Below are 18401 nucleotides of genomic sequence, written 5' to 3'. Positions count from 1 at the left end.
CATTTTTTTGTGAGGTAGACATTTATAGGATGTGTGCAGGAAATCAATCTGTCCCATCAATGTGCAAATGAATGCTCGTATCTGTCACTCACTTTATATCTTGTGTTATTTTCCAGTCGGACTCCTCGGTGACTATAACGTGTGCGAATGGGAAGTGGAACAAACAGGTGTCGTGTGAGCCTGTGGACTGTGGTCTGCCTGACAAATACCATGTTCATCCTGCCCATTTCAACTTCCCAGACGGCACTACCTACGGCAAGAAGATCACCTTTCAGTGTCGAGAACCTGCCCAGCTTGTAGGTGAGATGCATAGTGGAGCATGCACAGATAAATATTTTCAGGCCATCCTCGAACAATCTTTTGTTAAGTTTACTAAAAAAAATTTACACAAATGTGTATATATATATATATATATATATATATATATATATATGAACAAGAGATTTAATAGATTGTATGTAGTTCAACATACTGCATTACAGGAGTTTAAAATCATTTTAAACATCCTCATCAACATCCTTTTTAATTGCTCTTTCAATAACTACTACTATTTACTGTTTGCCAACCTGTGTTTCTTTTTTTTTTTTTAATTTTTCTGCTCAGGTACAAACAACACCCTTACCTGCCTAGAAGACGGACTGTGGTCCTTTCCAGAGGCCCTTTGTGAGCTTCGCTGCCCAGCCCCTCCTCCTGTACCCAATGCTGTGCTGCAAACCAAGCGATGCAACGAGACAGGCCTCAAAGTGGGCACGCTCTGCAAGTACAAGTGCAAGCCAGGCTACCATGTCACCAACAAACCTAAGAGGTAGAGAAAGAAATAGACGTAGTAGTTGTTGTATTTAGTTGGCCTTTCATCAGAAAGTTTCCGGGTGAAAGTATATAAGGCCTGAAATCAGTTCCATTAATCGCCTCCTTTCCCTTTAGGCGTGCATTTAAGCGGCAGTGCACGGAGGATGGCAGCTGGCTAGAGGGGGCATGCGAGCCAGTGACTTGTGATCCCCCACCTCCAATTTTCCATGGCTCTTATCACTGTACCGATGGCTTCCGCTTTGACAGTGTCTGCAGACTCAACTGCTCAGATCCTGCCGGTAATTCCGCTATCGCCGCCACAGGAGGCTCTGCCCATACGGTGAGGCTGCTGCACGGTCCATGCAAGCAGGTCTGTCCATCTCTTTCCTCTCTTTCTATTCTTGCTTCACCTATGTTTTTATCTTCTTTTGCTCATGTGTATAAAAAGCAGACATTCTCTCTTTTTTCTCTCTTCTTCGCATCTTTACAGTTTTTTTTAATTTTTTTATCACCTTTAGGTTCAACATGGTTTAATGGCATAGAAGTATTGATCAGCAATTTGTGTTTGTTGGATAGTTTGTTAAATATTGTTTGGTTAAAATCACCACAGACACATTATTATAAGCATACTCCTGTCTAATATCATATAATATAGATCTGATAGCTAATGATAAGATGCAAAACTAGGGAATTAATGAGTAAAAACCTATTTGTTTCCCCAAATACACTCTCTGCCCTCTTCTTACATTACCCTCACTGTCTGAGCATTTGTCTCTCCATTCCCGTTTCTCTCCCCGTCTCCCTCAGCCCTACTCAATTTGACGCCATGCTAATTAGATTGCTATTGATTTCCAGAATAGTCCTGCTGCCACAGACTTTTGAAATGTATACACCTTTTAATCTGTTCTGCCTCTCAGGCGTTGTGGCTTAGACGCCTGAAAAAAAATTGGATTGTATTTCCCACTTTGCAACGGGTTGCCGTCTCAATGTCCTTGGCCTGCTAGTGTTTGTGTGTCCGCGCACGTGTGTGTGTGTGTGTGTGTGTGAGTATAATTGTTTGTCTGTCAATATATGTGGGTTTTTCAGGGTGCAGCATCCAATGTGATCCGCTGTAGGAAGGATGGAAACTGGACAGGGTCGTTCCGCCTGTGCCCACACAGCAAAGGCCAGTGTTCTTTACCTCAAAACCTCCATTATAGCCTACAGTACTCATGCAAGCGAGGACACGGCATAGGTCTGTATGCACAAATTTACTGTTATATAATAACAATTGAGTTTTCTTACTGCTGATGTCATCTTTCATTGTTCGTATTACTCACAGCTTTTGTTGTGTGTGCTATTATTCTTCATTGTGTCATCATTACTCATTCTTTTTCAGTTTGTACTGTTTACAGTCATTTTAATTTGTTCTTAATGAGAGTCAACAACATGTCTGAACCACAGTTATGTAAGCTAGCACTTTGAATCATAATCATTTGAAAAGAAAAAGGTTAAAGGGGTAAGGATATGTCATTTGAAATGTTTGATCTAGGTGTGGCCGGGGCATACTTTGACTGTTTTTGTTTTTCTGTCTCTTTCTCGCTCACGCGCTCGCACAGGTGAGGAGTGTGAGCTGAGCTGCAGAGAGAGTAACAACGACGTGGTGATCCTCCCTAGCAACATGACCGTCGAAAGTGTACTTAAAGAGCACTGGAGGAACCCGAACAAAGTCAAGGTAGGTTTTCGTATGTGTGTTTGTGTCCGCCTCACAGCTCTGACAGACGCACTTAACAAAGTTCTGCGATCCACATCTCTCCTGTAAGGAATTTCACGTATAGTGTCTACATCCTGGCTCTATTACCCACAATGCAAGATGCCCGTCTTATGCTTGTCTTTTGTGCCCAGTGCCATGCAAATGTTTGTCTTAGCAGCATGGCAACCCTTCAAACATTTTTGTTCTATTTTTGATTTGAAGTGCGACAACACGCCGTTGCCCTCTTGCATCGCAGTCATCAAGAAGACATTTCATTAACCTTCTTGAAGAGATAATAAGCGGAAAAGCGTCTCTGGGATTTAACTGTTGCCCTTACGCTGACAAACATGTAATCGTGCCATTTGTAACATTCAGTTTCCCATGTATTTGTCTTACTACTGGAAATAAAAAAAGCAGAACAAAAAACAAAAAAAGAAAGAAAACTTACTGCTGAATTCTTGGCTATGGCCAAGTTGTAAAACCTTATCAAATGGCAAATCATCAGTAATCACTGTAATTTTCTGAAATAAACCTATGACGCTCACTAGTTGATTTATATATATCTCACAGCTACCGACTGTACTGGTTAAGTACTGTTTGCTTAAACTGGCAGATAGGAAAACACGGAGGTTAGAGGTTATGGCAGGGGAGGTCATTAAACACAGAACTGCACACCGTGTCCCTGTGGCGAGAGAAGGGGGGTTGGGCTTGTTTGGCAGGGTCAAGAGGTGGTGGTAGGAATATGGCGTGAGTGTGTGTACTCTTCTGATTTTACCTCCCCATTTAACTTGATTAATGTCAGTGATGTCCAATTTGTTCTCGGTGTTTTACTCAGCTCAATGCCCTTTTTAGCTGAGAGGAGGATCTTACTAAATAGCATCAAGTGTTGTAACTAGAGAAGGAGAAAAGGGAACACATTGTATTTCTCACTGTATTTTGTCCCACAACTCCTTTTGTTTTTGCTTCAGTCACACTGAGTCAGCAGCTTTTTGTGGTAGATGTTGGGAGAGAGGAGTGGGTTGGGCCACGTGGACATGAAATGATCTGTTTTTCATGGATTTGTGAAATTGATAGGATTTGTCCTCAGTGGTAATTTGAGACTCGAGCCGATGCTGTTGGGGGCAGTTGATAGCATAAGAGCAGTCAGAGAAATGAGGGTTGGTGGGGTGAGTGCTCGAGACATGATGCACCAGGGACAGAGGTTGGAGAGGGTGGAGATTTTTCAGGTAGTGTGCACATGTTTTGTCCTGAGCCGCTATGTAAAGTTTATTTCTTAATACAGGCAGTTGAGTCACTAAACCTCGAGTCCCCAGCGTTTGAGTCCAAATCCAAGTCGAGTTCCAAGATGGGCTCCGGTGCTCCACACTGGCACAATCAAAGAGCTGACGTACAAATAAAAGAGGTCTACATCACACACAAATAACAAAGCTGTCACCATTTCTAACCCTAACCCAAATTTACTGTGTGTGACACAATGGCCAAACAAAAGCGCACAAAAGTGCACGCACTAAAACTAACAACAACAAAAAAGGCAGAGTCCTCGTCTCCAACTTCCGAGTCAAAATGCAGTCAGTGCTCGAGTCCGACTCCAACTCATCAGTGCTCAAGTCCAAGTCAATTTACGAGTCCTGGACTCAAGTACTACAACACTGAATACAGGAAATGCAAGGAGGATCAATTTCATGTCCCCACGCACATGCACAAGCACAGCAGCGACACTTTTTCCAATAGCAGTCAGTTTGTAAAATCTTCCATTTGTATTTACACTCATGTCAAAGGGTAGGAGATCCTCTATGGTCCACCTTGAGAGTGCTGCCCATTTAATTGCCTAAGCTAAGCAAAACAGATGCATATGGCTGATATATAAGATGGTTTCAAGAAACAAAAACAGTAGGAGGTTGCTGGGGTGGAAACAGAAATCAATCATGACAATGGCTAACAGTTGTAGTAATAGTAGGAGTGTAGTAAGTATGAGTAGACATCATGATATTTTATACTTCTAAACAACCCTAGGATGGGATTCTTCATACAGTATCTTCAAGAGAATCCATGACCTGAAATGCACTTTCTAGTTCTACTTTGCTGAGTTGGAGGTCAATGTTGCCCACCTTAATAACTGATGTTGATTTATTGCCTTTAAACTAGTTGTATTTCGGTTCTTAGTGTGACCCACTTAGAATTCTCTCCTGCTTTTCTACCTCCACCTCCTCCTCTTCTTTTTCCTGTCCCTCTATATCTAACGATTCTGCGCCCCCGGCACCCTCCTCCCCCTTTATCAGCAAAATTACCCTGTCGGGCTTGCTGTGGAATTAGTCATTTTCTATATGACATGACCTCGTCTGTGGTGGCGCTGAGATAGGGATCTATTTTTATGTGGTATCAGCGCCCCGGGGAGGCTTCAGAGGGTGAGGATCCCATACGTAGCGAGGGGTGAAGCCAGGCCACGATCATGGATTATCATGATTTACGGCCTTGCTGTGAGAGGGAAAAAAAAAAGAGTGAGAGAGAAAATGAGAGAGAGGGGAAGAGAAGGAGTTTCTGGATGACATCATCATAGCAGAACACTAGAAAGAGAGAATAAAAGTACAGTAGATGCAAAAAGTTTCACTTCTAAGACAAACTGATGTGTTTAATCTTCTACCACATATGGACGAAGCATCACAGCCCTTCACACACACATGCATGCACATAGCGCAGACGTGCCTGCATTCTGCCATGCAGTACTACATCACAGTAGTAGAACTGTTACTCCCGCAGCTCTCAGTTGTCCTCGGATGTAATGTTGTTCTTTTTCTCTACTTTCATCCCCCCATCTTTCTTTTTTTTTGCATTGATTTGCTGACAGTGCTGAAATGAAAAATACCTTAGTTTGCAGCAACAAAAGAAAAGCACGTCAAATTTGTGAGATATTGGGACACAGGGGGTCTGAGAAATGAACCATCGGAGGTCAGCCGGTCCTTTGCTGTGGATGGCACTTTTGATCGTGCACACTACTATCCCAAGTCTGGAGACGCACTTAAGCTGTAAACAAAACCCTTCTCCACGCTCTGGCTAAAGTACACTCGTATATACAACTGTCCCTACACACTTTATGGAGACATAGTCATACAGCGTACAGCACAGGCACACATGCCCACTGAGAGTCATTTGAACATACAGTATTTTCATAGTATATGCCTGTATGAACAGATTTGCAGGTACACATTCCATGCACAGTGTTGTCCACCTCCCCTGAGCACAAATGTTTTCTGTTGCATTACAATGAAGAGCACAGCGGGAGAACAGGATGGGATTCCACACATTCTGCAAAGATATTTGAGAGCATGGTGCTCTTTACCTCTGTCTCTCCATCTCTCTTTCTCGCTCTCAAATCTTTGCCCTCCTGGGGCCATGACTTAGTCGTAAAAAAACACCACTTTTATCAAGTTATATCTTGTCAAAATCAATTTATACAGCTTTGTTCTTTGCTCAGTGTAAATCAAACAAGGCTTCACAATAAAAGCAACCATGTGTAGCACATGAGCCCTGTTGATATCTCCTGTGTTTCACTGTCTTAGGTGTGTTTGTGTGTGTGTGTGTATGTGTGTGTGTGTGTGTGTCTAGAAAGTACCCAGCAACTTTAGTCAGGATTAGGGTTTTGTGGACTGAAATGCAGGTCAACAGAACAAAGTCTTGGCAAAACTGTTCATGTGCTGCACATAAGGGAAATAAGATCTTCAGACCAAACCACTGAAAGAACCAGTTTTCTTAATTAATTCAACCCCACCTCAACTTTTGTCTTATTTTACAGACTATGGTGTGCACAATGGGACTGAAGTGGTATCCACACCCAGAATTGCTCCACTGTATCAAAGGATGTGAGGTAAGGGCTCGACCTGGATTAGATATTTTTTTCTTTTGTACTTGTGGAGTAATAGTCTCATCTATCACACAAAACCTCCACTACTTACATTCTTCCACCTTTCTTGATCTTGAATATATAGTATGTAGTATGGAGTACAAACTTTTATTCACTGTGGTTGGCCAAAAGGAGTTTAGACAGACAATGGATTGGCTGATGCTATGCAAGTAAAACACTTAGACCAACTGGTGGGTGAGGACTGATCTCTTGTCAGAATATTTGGATTTATAACTCTTAACATACTTGCAGGTGCAACTGAGATCAGCGACTAGTTTTCTTTTTTTCTCTACAGGCTATCTGATGCGAGGGTAAAGTTAAAAATACAGTGGTGTTTAAACACACTCTGGAAAGAAATGTTTTTTTTTTTTTCTCTTCTGATAACAGTTGTTGAGGACAACCACCTGGACAGGTTGCTGTGTGGGTATCTGGTACTCATTGATATAGCTCACTGAAATGTATTAACTTTCTGTAATTTGGCGTGATTACTGATTTATTACCTCGCAGGAAAATCTGTACACGTGATCATGTGACCACGGGTTAAAACCGACTTTCCTCTAAAAATGGTGCATTTACATGTGAAAGAATTCTATTCCACTTCACGGAAGAATGATATCATGTACTCCCTTTAGGCCAACTGGATAACCTGATTGGTAACCCAAGTGGAGGGTGGGGCCAACCCAATAAATCACCTTATTGGAGTGTTTTCTGTAGCGAATAGTTTATGGTGTCCTCAGTTTGACTTACGGGTCTGGCCCACTAAGGGCTTAAAAAGTCACATTGAAAGATGAGGGAAATTTAATGCATCGGATTCATCAGCAAATCTATCCGCAGACGTCTAAAAGGCCCCGAAAAGGAAACTACTACTAAAACAAAAGGCTTTTTCCAGTAATTCACCTTTTAATCATTATCAACCAGTTACGTTAGCAATATAAAAGTTAGCACTTTTTTTTCCACCCAGTATTTTTTGTCTAATTGACACGCTGCTTTTTTCTTGTGTAGCCATTTATGGGAGACAACTACTGTGATTCGGTCAACAACAGAGCCTTCTGTAACTATGACGGAGGAGACTGCTGCCAATCCACTGTCAAGACCAAGAAGGTTAGTGGTATATTCGTACCTCAGAATAAATCTCACCCTTCAGACAGAGACATGATGTTGAGGTTGGTCACACTGATCAACAGTTAAGTTTCCCAACTCATACAGCTCAGGGACAAATCCAACCTCACATGTGAGCGTTTTTCTTTTTCCCTGCGCCTTACCCAGTTGGACCTCCTTTCCTTTCTCACTGCCATTCATCCAGTGAAGGTTGCGTGTTTCCTTTATCAAGTTTTGGCATTTATGAATAATATATTCTACCTACAAAAGGTAAGTATTATGGAAGATTAGAATTTGCTGTTGAAGACTGGTTTATTTCACCTCTTGGAACGTCTCTAAACAGATTCTTCCTTCCTTTGCTTTGTGTCCAACCTTATATCACTGGTAGACAGATTACTGACTCCACATCCAAGAGAGTGGGAGTTTTCAGACTTCATCAGTAGTCTTTGTTTTTCTGAGGTATTCTGTTTCCTAATGCGTAAAACGTCTATATTTATCTTTGTGTGTCTGTATTTATACCACTACTCAAAATGCAGGTAGTCATTTTAATCTTATTTTTCATCACACACTTAGGGGTCATGAGTATATGAACTTGGAATATAATTGACTTGCTCCTCTTCACTCTATCTTTTTTTTATTTTTTTTATCTCTTAACACTGAATTGGCTGTGTTGTATTTCAGCATTAAGATGTCAAAAAGTTTGGTCATCCTAACTCTCTTAATTCAAGGAGGTGCTTTGTCTGGCTCATTCCGTCCAGCTGCTGGCAGGAGATCTGATTGGAAGTGTGTTGTAGCTTCTGTGCTGCAGCATCTGCTCTTCTGGTCTGTTCCATGTGCAGTTTTGACTAGAGCCGGCGTTATCCTTGTCCAGTCGAGGACAGAAAAATAACACTTATCATAAAATATTACTCCTTTTGTAATGCTGCATGTCGCTCACTCGCTCGATCAGTGTCTACAATGTGTCGGATTATCTGCGATGCAAGGAAATAACGGACGAGGCAAATTTGCACAGGATTTAGATCACTGAGACTTTTTGCAGTTATCACTAATTACCAAATGTCTGGCAACTTTAGTGAGGCCAAACAACTACTCTTCATGCTTCATTTGATTGCGCTATGCTACTTTTTTTTTTTTTTTTTTTTTTTTTTTTTTTTTTTTATGAACATACATAAACCAGACTCAGACTAGAAAGAGGTCCATCGGTCCGTGATTTGTTTTTGTCCTTAATTCATAACTTTACTATCAGATGGAAGGTATCATATCCTCCGCTCAATAGCAGCAGGAAAGTCGGTGAGCAGCCTGCTGGGAAGTGACCTCACTCCTGAAGTGGTTTCGCTGCTGTTGATTGACGCTATCTCATCTCTACATCTTCTGGCCCCAATCCAGTGCAGGGGCTCAGCCAGAACTTGCATAACTCACTTTTACTGACAGACCCCAATGGGAGGATAGACTCCATTGAATTACTGCAGCAACAAGAGGTCGAGCTGGGTGAGAGGAAGGCAGGCAATGGGTCTTGTTAGAGTTAAGAATTGTTATGTTGTTCATCAAAGGGAGGTTTGATCTGAACATCGTCTGTTTGGATGTCAAGTAAGTAATCTCTGGTTTTAAAAATGAAATGCCTTTGATGGTTTTGACTTTAAGGTCTACTTCCTGAAAACAGTTAAGACTAATCCAAAGGAACAATTTATGTGCTTAGTCTGAATTTAGCCTTTAAATCCAACTGACATTACATCGCGTGTTTTTGCAAACGTAGCTCTCTAAATCAAACGTCCTACGCTCACCTTGGATAAAAGAAAAACATAAAACAAAAAGAGAGAAAATTTTTTTTTTCTCCGTTTTGGTTTCAAGTTGGCATCCCCTAACTTTTGCATTTATCTTTGCATAGACTAGTAATGTCACAGCTTTATCATTGACAGCCAGACGGCAGCCTGCTACACAACACAGACTTGGAGTTAACCCACATTAGCTCTCCTGCTCCATCTTACCGAGCTCACAAACATGAATACGTGCCTCGTCCTGCACCTTAGCTCCTCGAACAAGCAACCAACCAAGCAATCATTTCAAACGCGGGAAAGTGCTCTGCTGACTTACTGTAACTTCTCAGCTAATTAGCTACTCAGCTGCTGCACATTAAACAGCATATAAACATATCTGCAAATATCACTTTGGTCCGTTTATAGGCCTGGTGTGGTCCTCACTCTTCAATACTGCTGCTTATAAAACAATGTCTGCTCACGGATTATAAGCTACAGTGAAAGTTTATTTATTCTGCTGGGGTTCAGCCCACCAGCTGCTGTCAGTCAAACATGAACATAACCCCCTCGCCAGTTGCTGAGAGGAAAAAAGAGTATTTCTGATAATTCCCCAAATAACTTTTTTTTCCTCCTTAAAATGACAGAAAAATGTTGATAATGCCTTTAGAATAGCACTGCCTGTATTTGACTGCAAAAAAGGGGGATGACTAAATGTAATTGCAGTTGGACTTTACGCCTTGATGAGGAATCTGGCTCAGGTTTACTGCTGTAGTATTTCCAAGCCAAGGATGCTACATGCCTATGGTCAATAGTAGTGTCTGCAAAACAGGTGTTACCAGTTGGCTGAAATAATAACTGCAGGCAAATGGAGGAAATTAAGTAAATACTTGGTACTAACTTCTGTCACACCAGCAAAGATGGATTAGGTGAGGAGAAGGTCCATTCCGATTACTGAAACCTTGCTCTTTTCAGCGGGTTGCTACGCTATGATACAGTAAGTGGATCACCTGGGCTCAAGAACTCCAGGCTGCTTGTCCAATTTCTACTTGAAGGCATTTTACCTTGGCATTATTCAAAGGAAACAGTCTGGCTGGTGTTTTCCACTTGTGGGTCCCTTGGAAACTGTTCAGAAAGATACGAAAAATTACTCTGAAATAACCAATCATAATCTGATTTATCGGCTGCCAGGAGCAAAGGGGCGAGGAAGGTTACTGTGGGTGAACAACAAAAAGGAAACACTAAGGAATGGAGCTGATATGTGACGTTGATAAGGGCACAGAGGAAAGCCAGATGTTTGATATAATCCCTTTTGACTTGTTAGCCCATTGCCTAATTGATGCTGCTTACTTGCACACACATGTTGCTTGGTGCATTGGCTAATATAAACCTTGTTTGCATGAAACTCAAATTAACCTGAATGTCAGGTTTAAATTATTAGCCTGACAACTTTATCTGGGGGTTTTATTGCGTTGCTTTGATATTTTTTTGTCCACTTTAAAATTTCCTCTGTATTTGTTATCGTTTTGGTACTTGCGTTTAGTTAGGCATTTAGATTTAGTTGTTTATTCCTCTCGGGCAAAGCCTTCATAGTTATCCCTATTTGATCAACTCCGTCAAAACAGAAACAGGATACTTTGCACCTGATTCTGATTTTCCACCAAACTGAACACATGCGTGGCAGGCAACAGGGACAGAGCTGCATAAAAACCTCCAAAAACAAAGGAAAATGACACAATATATGACAAAAGGAATCTGTAACTCATTTATGACAGACCTTCGCCTCCGAGCTGCTGAGTAATACACTTGCTGGGTGACAAAGAACGCCAGTTTTTTCTTCTTTAGCGGGAAATCAATGTTCTTGTCCAGACCACAAGTGAATACTTTGTCCCAACTTGTCTAATTGTTCCTGAGCACAGATTTTGTTGTCTGCGTTACGGTGGATCTCATTTGATGTCAGCTAGGAACTATCTGTATTTATTGCGGCTCATAGCAACTGTTTTACACACAGAAAACTTTCACAGAAAAATTTTTCTTACTGCAATAAGTCTGCTTAAGTAAATCAAAAGTTATCGAAAGTGCTTATAATAAATTATATTAACCTTTTCATTGGATTGCATTTAATTAACTATTATAGTTTAAGAAGCTGCTCCCTTGAAGACCTAAAAAAATATTGGTGTCAGAGATCAGGCTCCTTCAAAGACCAACAAAGTATTGTGTGTAGTGATGTGTAAAGCAGTTTTTTTTTTTTTTTTGTGTGTCCCAAATCACTGCAATCAGTTCATTAAAAATTTAGTTTTCTCTAAATCGTTGATCGGAGCTCTAGCCCCGATAATCACTGAGCAACACTTGAGGCTCACATATGAAAGTTATTTGTTTGAAGGGATAGACTCACTCACTTGCGTGTATCCCACTCAGTAAGTGTATCCCTGCACGTTCGGTTGCAACTTACTCAGAGCTCAACTGAATTAAGAGATCGTGATTCAGTTCGGTTTGTTCACCCAAAAGATTTGTTCTTTTGAACAAATTGTTTGTGTAATTTTCTGATTTGCTGTGTTCTTTGCAGTGGATATCAAATAAAAATACAGGCACCAAAATAGTATAGTGTCTTTGAATGATAGCTATAGCAAATTCTAGTGATATTTTATGTATTTTAATTGTTAATAAATATCATGAACAAACAAAACCAACAATGAATTGATCCTGCTATCAAGTGCTATTCCTCTTTACTGTATTCCTTTACAAAAACTTTCAAAAACACATCAATCAGCCACATGGTTGCTTCATTACAATGTACATGGTCACTCTAGTGTATTCCATGCGTATATGGGAATCCCACAGTTAATATGGACCTGCACAGCAAATATCTATTAATTCACATCTGAAAATCATCCTGCAACTCTAGTATTTACTCCTATAAAGTAATGTTTGCTGTAAACCAAAGTCTGTATGTCTTAGGAAATGATTTCATCTTTAACAAAAGTGAAACTATATAGTATATTTGCAACCTTTTTTCAGGAGTCTCTGCTGGGCTTGGTGCTACAGATAGGGTTTGGAAGCTGTAAAGTAATGAGAGACGGTAGTCTATCTCTCAGTACAGCTTCACAACCCTGTTATTGTTGCTTTTGGTCTTTTCAGATATTTTTTATTGCTGATTTTATTGCTGGGGAACGGCAGTAACCAGGGACTTGTGTTACTATAGCTGAGGCTTTCAAATTAAAATCAGTAATTCAACCTTTGTTGAAGCAGATACTTTATTATTTTTTAGGAAGAGTTTATAATATAAACGGATTATAGTCCGAATTATGTCACAATTTGAAAGATAAAACATTTGCTTCCTTTCCTTATGATCTGTGAGAGAAACACACACACTCACACTCATTCATGTTCTCTCTCTCCCGTTCACAGTCACTCACACGCACAACACAAACATATACAGCACATGAACAGACACACCAGCCACCAGTTGCTTTGATGCAGAAGTCAGGTGACTCAGTGGGAATCTTGGTCAGTGCTCTTGTCCCCAGTGTGTTGAGACAATGGTATGACTCTTTCCACACAAACTCACACACCTATTATTTGGTCCTTTGCCAAACTCTTACATGCACTGTTTCCCTCTGATCTTTAGTAATGAGGCAAAAGGAAAAAGAAAGGGACAAAATGAAATTTTACAACAGATCTTCATCCTCCCTCATCGTCCAGAGTCATATACATATCTCTTTTGGTCCTTTAAGCCTGTCCAAAGAGTCCAAAGTTGAAAAACAAATCCTCCTCTGCCTGACTTGTTTTTATCTCTGACCCAACACCAAATGTGCATACCACTATTATGTCTCCAGTGATGGAGGAGATACAAAACACTGATGGAAACATCTGCTCACCCGTCCCTAGCAGAAGATGCTTAAGTGACTTCTTTACAGCAGTCACATGATTGTTTATTACTGTGTTCCCCAACATCAAATGCCATGCCTTTCAAATATGAAATGATTCAATGCATCAAAATGAAAAAAATCATAATTTTTGGAATGTGATACAATTTCTTCCAGATACAACAAGTGAGCATTTTCTGCTCTTTCCACACAAGCTTAAAAGCTATTGTAGGAATTAGGTTATCAATTCCTAAATATTTCCAGATTCCTCGTGCTTCCTCTCTTCTCTTTTTCCTCGGAGCTCTGAGTTTCATCCTGATAAAAGCTGAATAAGTGGGGGGGGGGGGGCAATGGAACTCAGTTGCTCATTTAGTTTTAGTCCCCTTTCCAGCAAATGCTGCTCTCGTCTTTTATTTTGGTAGAGATTTGTGTATTAAGGAGTTCTGGATGACTTGCTGTGTATTATTCCACCCCAGGAGCTTTGAAGGTGCAAGGACTGGCTGCACGTAAGGTCACCACAGGATCTCCCCTTAATAGTTGCAAGCTGTTGGCTGGATTTGGAGAGGCAGGGAGGAGAGGAGGCAAGAGTATGCCTTTCTGAGGGTTGCCTGCGCAAGACCCTTTTTGTAGGTCCCCTCAACCCCCCCCCCCCCCTTAGTTTGGAAGGAATTCCTTTCTTGGATGCTGGAAGCCGTACGCAGAGGGCACCGATTATATAGTTATACGGCTTGGCCTCTCTAAAACAACTATTTCTAAATGTGCCTGTATGTTTTTCTGTCTGCGTTGGTGGTGGGGTCTAGGGTAAGTGCTGAGATCTCTCCCAGCCTTTCACCCCTGTTTACAACTCTCAGTCTGGCACAAGTAAGCTCACTACGTGACTTGCTATGTGCCACGATTGATGTTTGTGTCCTAGCTGATGGTCCGTGATAGCCACCCCTGACCACTAACCTCTCCGTCTGAGTTGGTGACTCACATAGACAAATCTCTTTGCTCCCTTTTAAAATGTCATTTCCTTCTCGGCGATTTCGTTTCTGTTATTAGATGCATCAAATATTCACATAACTGGATGCCAAAAATGCATGCCATCAACAGCTCTTTATTTTTTAAAGCTAAGTTGACTTTATTTCCCATTGCCCAATGCTCTGCCAGGGCAATTAAAGCGGAGGAGGGGGCTGAGGCGTCTGCACATGCACTAGGGGTATTTCTTGGTCATGGAATCAAGAAATTGTTTGTTACCATCTTACTTTGTGTTTTGTAAAACCACTGCAATGTGATGCTTATGGCCAATCATTAAATAAGCAGCAGTATTCCATAGCTTCCTTTATTCCCAACTTTTCTATGTGTATCTGTGTGTGGGGAGTGGGGGCTGAGGGTGAAGGGGGCAAAATGCATCTGAGAGTGAGGGGAAGGAAGGATAACATGCAGGGCTTTTCTACACAGCTGGGAAAGGTTAAGTTAAAAGTTGTACCGTGTTGCCTAAGAAGTTTCTGACAGAAATGTTGCTAGTTGTAATAAACTCTAATAACCTCAGCTACTTGCTAATGAACTGTGTGTTATGCATCCCTAGATCAGCCAGTTCCCTTTTCCCCAGGCCTGTGCCCCTTACACCACCTCCCTTCGCACTGACTGACACACTCTGCACACACAGAAATGTAGAGAGGAACTCTGTGTTATTTTGACCTGTTCCTGAGATGGAAGGATGGGGCTCTGACAAGGTCTGCGTTCTTCAGAAGGGCTTTCATGTTGCTGTTAGTGGGTGTCCTCCCCCAGCCCTCCTCTAGCCCTGGGACATGGGGCAGCATGAGGGCCCCCAGGCTCACAAGGCCAGCCAGTCCCATTTCCCAGCCACCCTGAGAGAACCTCAAGTCAGGGCCAGATGTGGCAGCTGGCCCAGCCACCCTGGAGGTCAAGGTCAAAGGAAACCATGTCAAATTTGCCACCCACCGTCATTCTCTAGATAGAGAGATAAACAGAAGTGGCCTTGGAGGGGAAGTGAGGTGTAGAAGGGAGGTGGGAGGCGTAGTGGGGGATTGTGCTGAGAGAGAGAGAGAGAGAGAGGAGGGATAAAGCAAGGTAAAGTAAGGAAGAGACTCTAAAGTAGACAAGGTGAAAGTGTGAAACTGAGAGATAGTGTAATTAAACTGAGAAAGAGTTAGGTGAGAGTGAGGAGCCCCATGTTCTTGGCTTCAAAATGCCACAGAGGAAACACTGCTCACACGGTTGACAGCTGTTTCTGAAGTGTGTCCGGACCTGGGCTTGTAAAGTCGTCACATGTAGGCCTCATTTTCTCAGAGGAGTCTGGGCACTGCCCACCTGGCCCTCACATTAGGAACACCCCCACCACCCCCCCCTCAACACACACACACACACATACACACACACACTCACACACACAAACAACGTATTTAATACGCTATTTCAAAGGGGAGCCTGCGTCACTGCTCCTCAGTGACTAGCATGCTCCCCCATGTCATTCCACAGGACTGCTGTCTACAAATCCCTGACTCTCACAAACTGTTGGTGCTGTTTCCTGTGTTTTGCATAGAGGCATTTACTTTACAGTGCTATCCAAAGAAAAACGTGAGATTGAGACTAAGGCATAAAATCTGATTTCCCATAAATGAACATATACTCTTATTTTTTATCCATTTTTCTCTCCAATTTCTATTACTGAAAGATCATCTGAGCTAAGAAACTTCTTTAATTGTGGTCAGAATCTTCCCGTAGTGGGAAACATGGGGACATTAATCTATATTTTTTTAAAAAGAAAAGTTCTAAGAGATCCGTTCTTTTTTTTAGGAATACGTGTATTTTTGTGAAAATGTGTAAAAACTGAAAACAATTACCCCTCACAATGACGTTTCCATTAATATCTAGCAAAACAAGATGAATTTAGTTTTTTTTTAGTAATTAGTCACTCAGGAAGTGAGTCAGCCTCAAAGTCCCAAAACTTTGGAGCTGACAGTGTGCAATGCAGTGGACACTACTGTTATGAATGTGTCTTTTAGTGGATGGGAAGTTTTCATTTCTTAGTCATTCTTTGCTAATGCATTCAGTAATTACTTGACTAACCTCCCAGATAGTATTAGCTCTTGATGCAATTTATTTGATGGTATTACAGTAGCAGCTACTCCATATTCACATAATTGCGCCATGACCCTCCCCTGGAAACAGCCCCTCCCATAGCAGCCAGACAGCTTTCATTAATAGCTTTGAACTAATAGCTGTCTTTGGCATGAGGCGTGCTGTCAACTACATATCTGTGTTGGGTAAAGTGGCTGGTATTGTCATTACATTTACATTGTATACTGAGATCCATTGTGCAAAAGAGGCAATACCACTTAGCCCTAATAAGAAAAAGTGACACTGGCCACAGGCCCCCACAGATTGATTTGATAAGCCACCAGAACACAAATGCATACATGCCCTCGGTCTGCTGCCTGCCTTCCATGACTTGGACCACATGTGTTCCTTGTTTGGCCTGGAGAAGGGGGACACATTTTGTGTACTCAAACAGCTGAAGCAGGCCCCCCGAGAGGCGAGCAGACAAGGCAGCAGCAGCTGGTGCTGGTGACGCATTGCCAACGTTGTGCAGTGACGTCAAACGCTGGGGGCAATGGCCAATGATCTTCCGGTTCTATTTTCACCTACAGTGTTTAACTTTGACATCAGAATATCAGAGACCCATGGTTATTGATTTTTCTGATATTCAGAGATTGTGATATATCATTGGTCTTCTGAGCCAAATGCACTAATGGAATGTATGTTCATTTCAATTTCAATGTATGTTATTTACTTGCTACAGCAAGATGTGTATGTAGATGTTTATGGTGGAGAACTCGATTTTATAGAACAGATGCAATTACGCCTGACATGCAGGTATTTGGTGTTTATGGAACTTGGGATCTTGTCTTTAACTTAAAAGTATTGCTGTCAGTTTCAACCTCGTTCGACCACCAACTATGCATTTGTAATGATTACATGGGTTGTAGAGTCAAAGGTAATTACACTTAATGACTGTAAGTATCTTTGTCTCTCCTGCCCAGGTGATTCCATTCCCCATGTCCTGCGACATACGGGATGAGTGCTCCTGTCGGGATCCCAACGCTATAGAGAACAGAAAGGATGAACACGTCCATTCCCTGGGGTGACCAACCTGAGCAGGGACCTCTGTTCAACGTCCCAGGAACCTTGCTCCAACACAACACAGCCAGAGTGGCCGAGGCAGACCCCTCCTTCATCCTCCTCTCGGCCTCCAGTTTCCTGCACATGCTGCTTAACAGGCATACCTCTCCATCCATACTGCAACCCCAACCAGCTGAAATGCCTCCACCTCCACCTCACAGAAAGATCTAGAAAAAGAGGATGGGACCCATGAGACTCCACAGAAAACTTCATTTCTCAGCTAAAAAGGAAAGTAACCCTGCAATATCATCAATAAAAAAACAAAACAAAAAAAAAAAACATAGCAAGGAGAAAAAAAATTACATGAAACAGACACTTTTTTTGAAAGAATAAGAAAACAAACAAACAAACAAAAAAAAAACCTAAACAAAAACATAACCAAGCCTAGGTAGCATGCCTTTTGTTCAGTTTTGTGCTGGCTTCAGTGTCTATTTTAGTGACCTTGTTCTACAATCACACGATTGAACCTAAGGTACCTTAAAATGTGCAAGTTGGGGATTGTGTTGATGTTGGCTCTGTGTTTTTGCAAATATGAAGGAAATCAAAAACAAATGTTAAAAAATAATCCTCACACACTTTGAAGGCATGTTCAACACCTTTTTGGAGGGGCTAGAAGTTTGGGCTTATATCATTCCTGGTTTCTAACTGGTTAGACATTCTGTATCTCTATGTCCTTTTTCAGTAAAGTGTGTTTCTTCATAGGCACATCAGAGGCTATAGAGGTTATTCCTAGCTTGGTGGGGAATGAGACAGCCATATTCTTAAGGCAAGACACTACAGGTGAATAGAGTAAAAAAAAATTAATTAACAGGTATCACCATGAAACTTTCCCAGTTGTTTCCTTACATTAAGACAATTATTTCTTATGTTACAAGTTTTGTGAAGTTTAAATATGCAAATGACGCATTATCTAATTTCTAACAGAAATCTAAACATTGGATGACGCTAGATTCAAAATTCTTGTTTCCTTTTGTTGACATATTAGAGTAAAGTGTTTTTACAGAGGTGGTTTTGAATAGATGTTTTTATCTCTCCATGAATCAGAAATGACTATCAGCCATAACAAATTCATTTTGGCTATG

At 41.4% G+C, this 18401-nt stretch overlaps 1 protein-coding gene across 1 annotated transcript in view; it reads left to right on the top strand.

Annotated features, from left to right (window-relative positions):
* Positions 1–17285, top strand: part of pappa (pappalysin 1) — an 81488-nt gene extending 64203 nt beyond the window's left edge. Inside the window, exons 15-22 of the mRNA XM_022769472.1 lie at positions 117–300; positions 604–805; positions 925–1159; positions 1876–2023; positions 2388–2503; positions 6312–6383; positions 7422–7520; positions 17181–17285. Of these exons, the coding sequence (XP_022625193.1) occupies positions 117–300; positions 604–805; positions 925–1159; positions 1876–2023; positions 2388–2503; positions 6312–6383; positions 7422–7520; positions 17181–17285 (1161 nt within the window). The remainder of the gene's footprint in view (positions 1–116; positions 301–603; positions 806–924; positions 1160–1875; positions 2024–2387; positions 2504–6311; positions 6384–7421; positions 7521–17180) is intronic.
* The last annotated feature ends 1116 nt before the right edge of the window (positions 17286–18401 follow it).

Source organism: Seriola dumerili, unplaced genomic scaffold, assembly GCF_002260705.1.
Source record: "Seriola dumerili isolate Sdu_G_001 unplaced genomic scaffold, Sdu_1.0 BDQW01003009.1, whole genome shotgun sequence".
Lineage (NCBI taxonomy): Eukaryota > Metazoa > Chordata > Actinopteri > Carangiformes > Carangidae > Seriola > Seriola dumerili.
The sequence above is the reverse complement of the archived record's forward strand: the minus strand, read 5'-3'. Positions and strand labels throughout refer to the sequence as shown.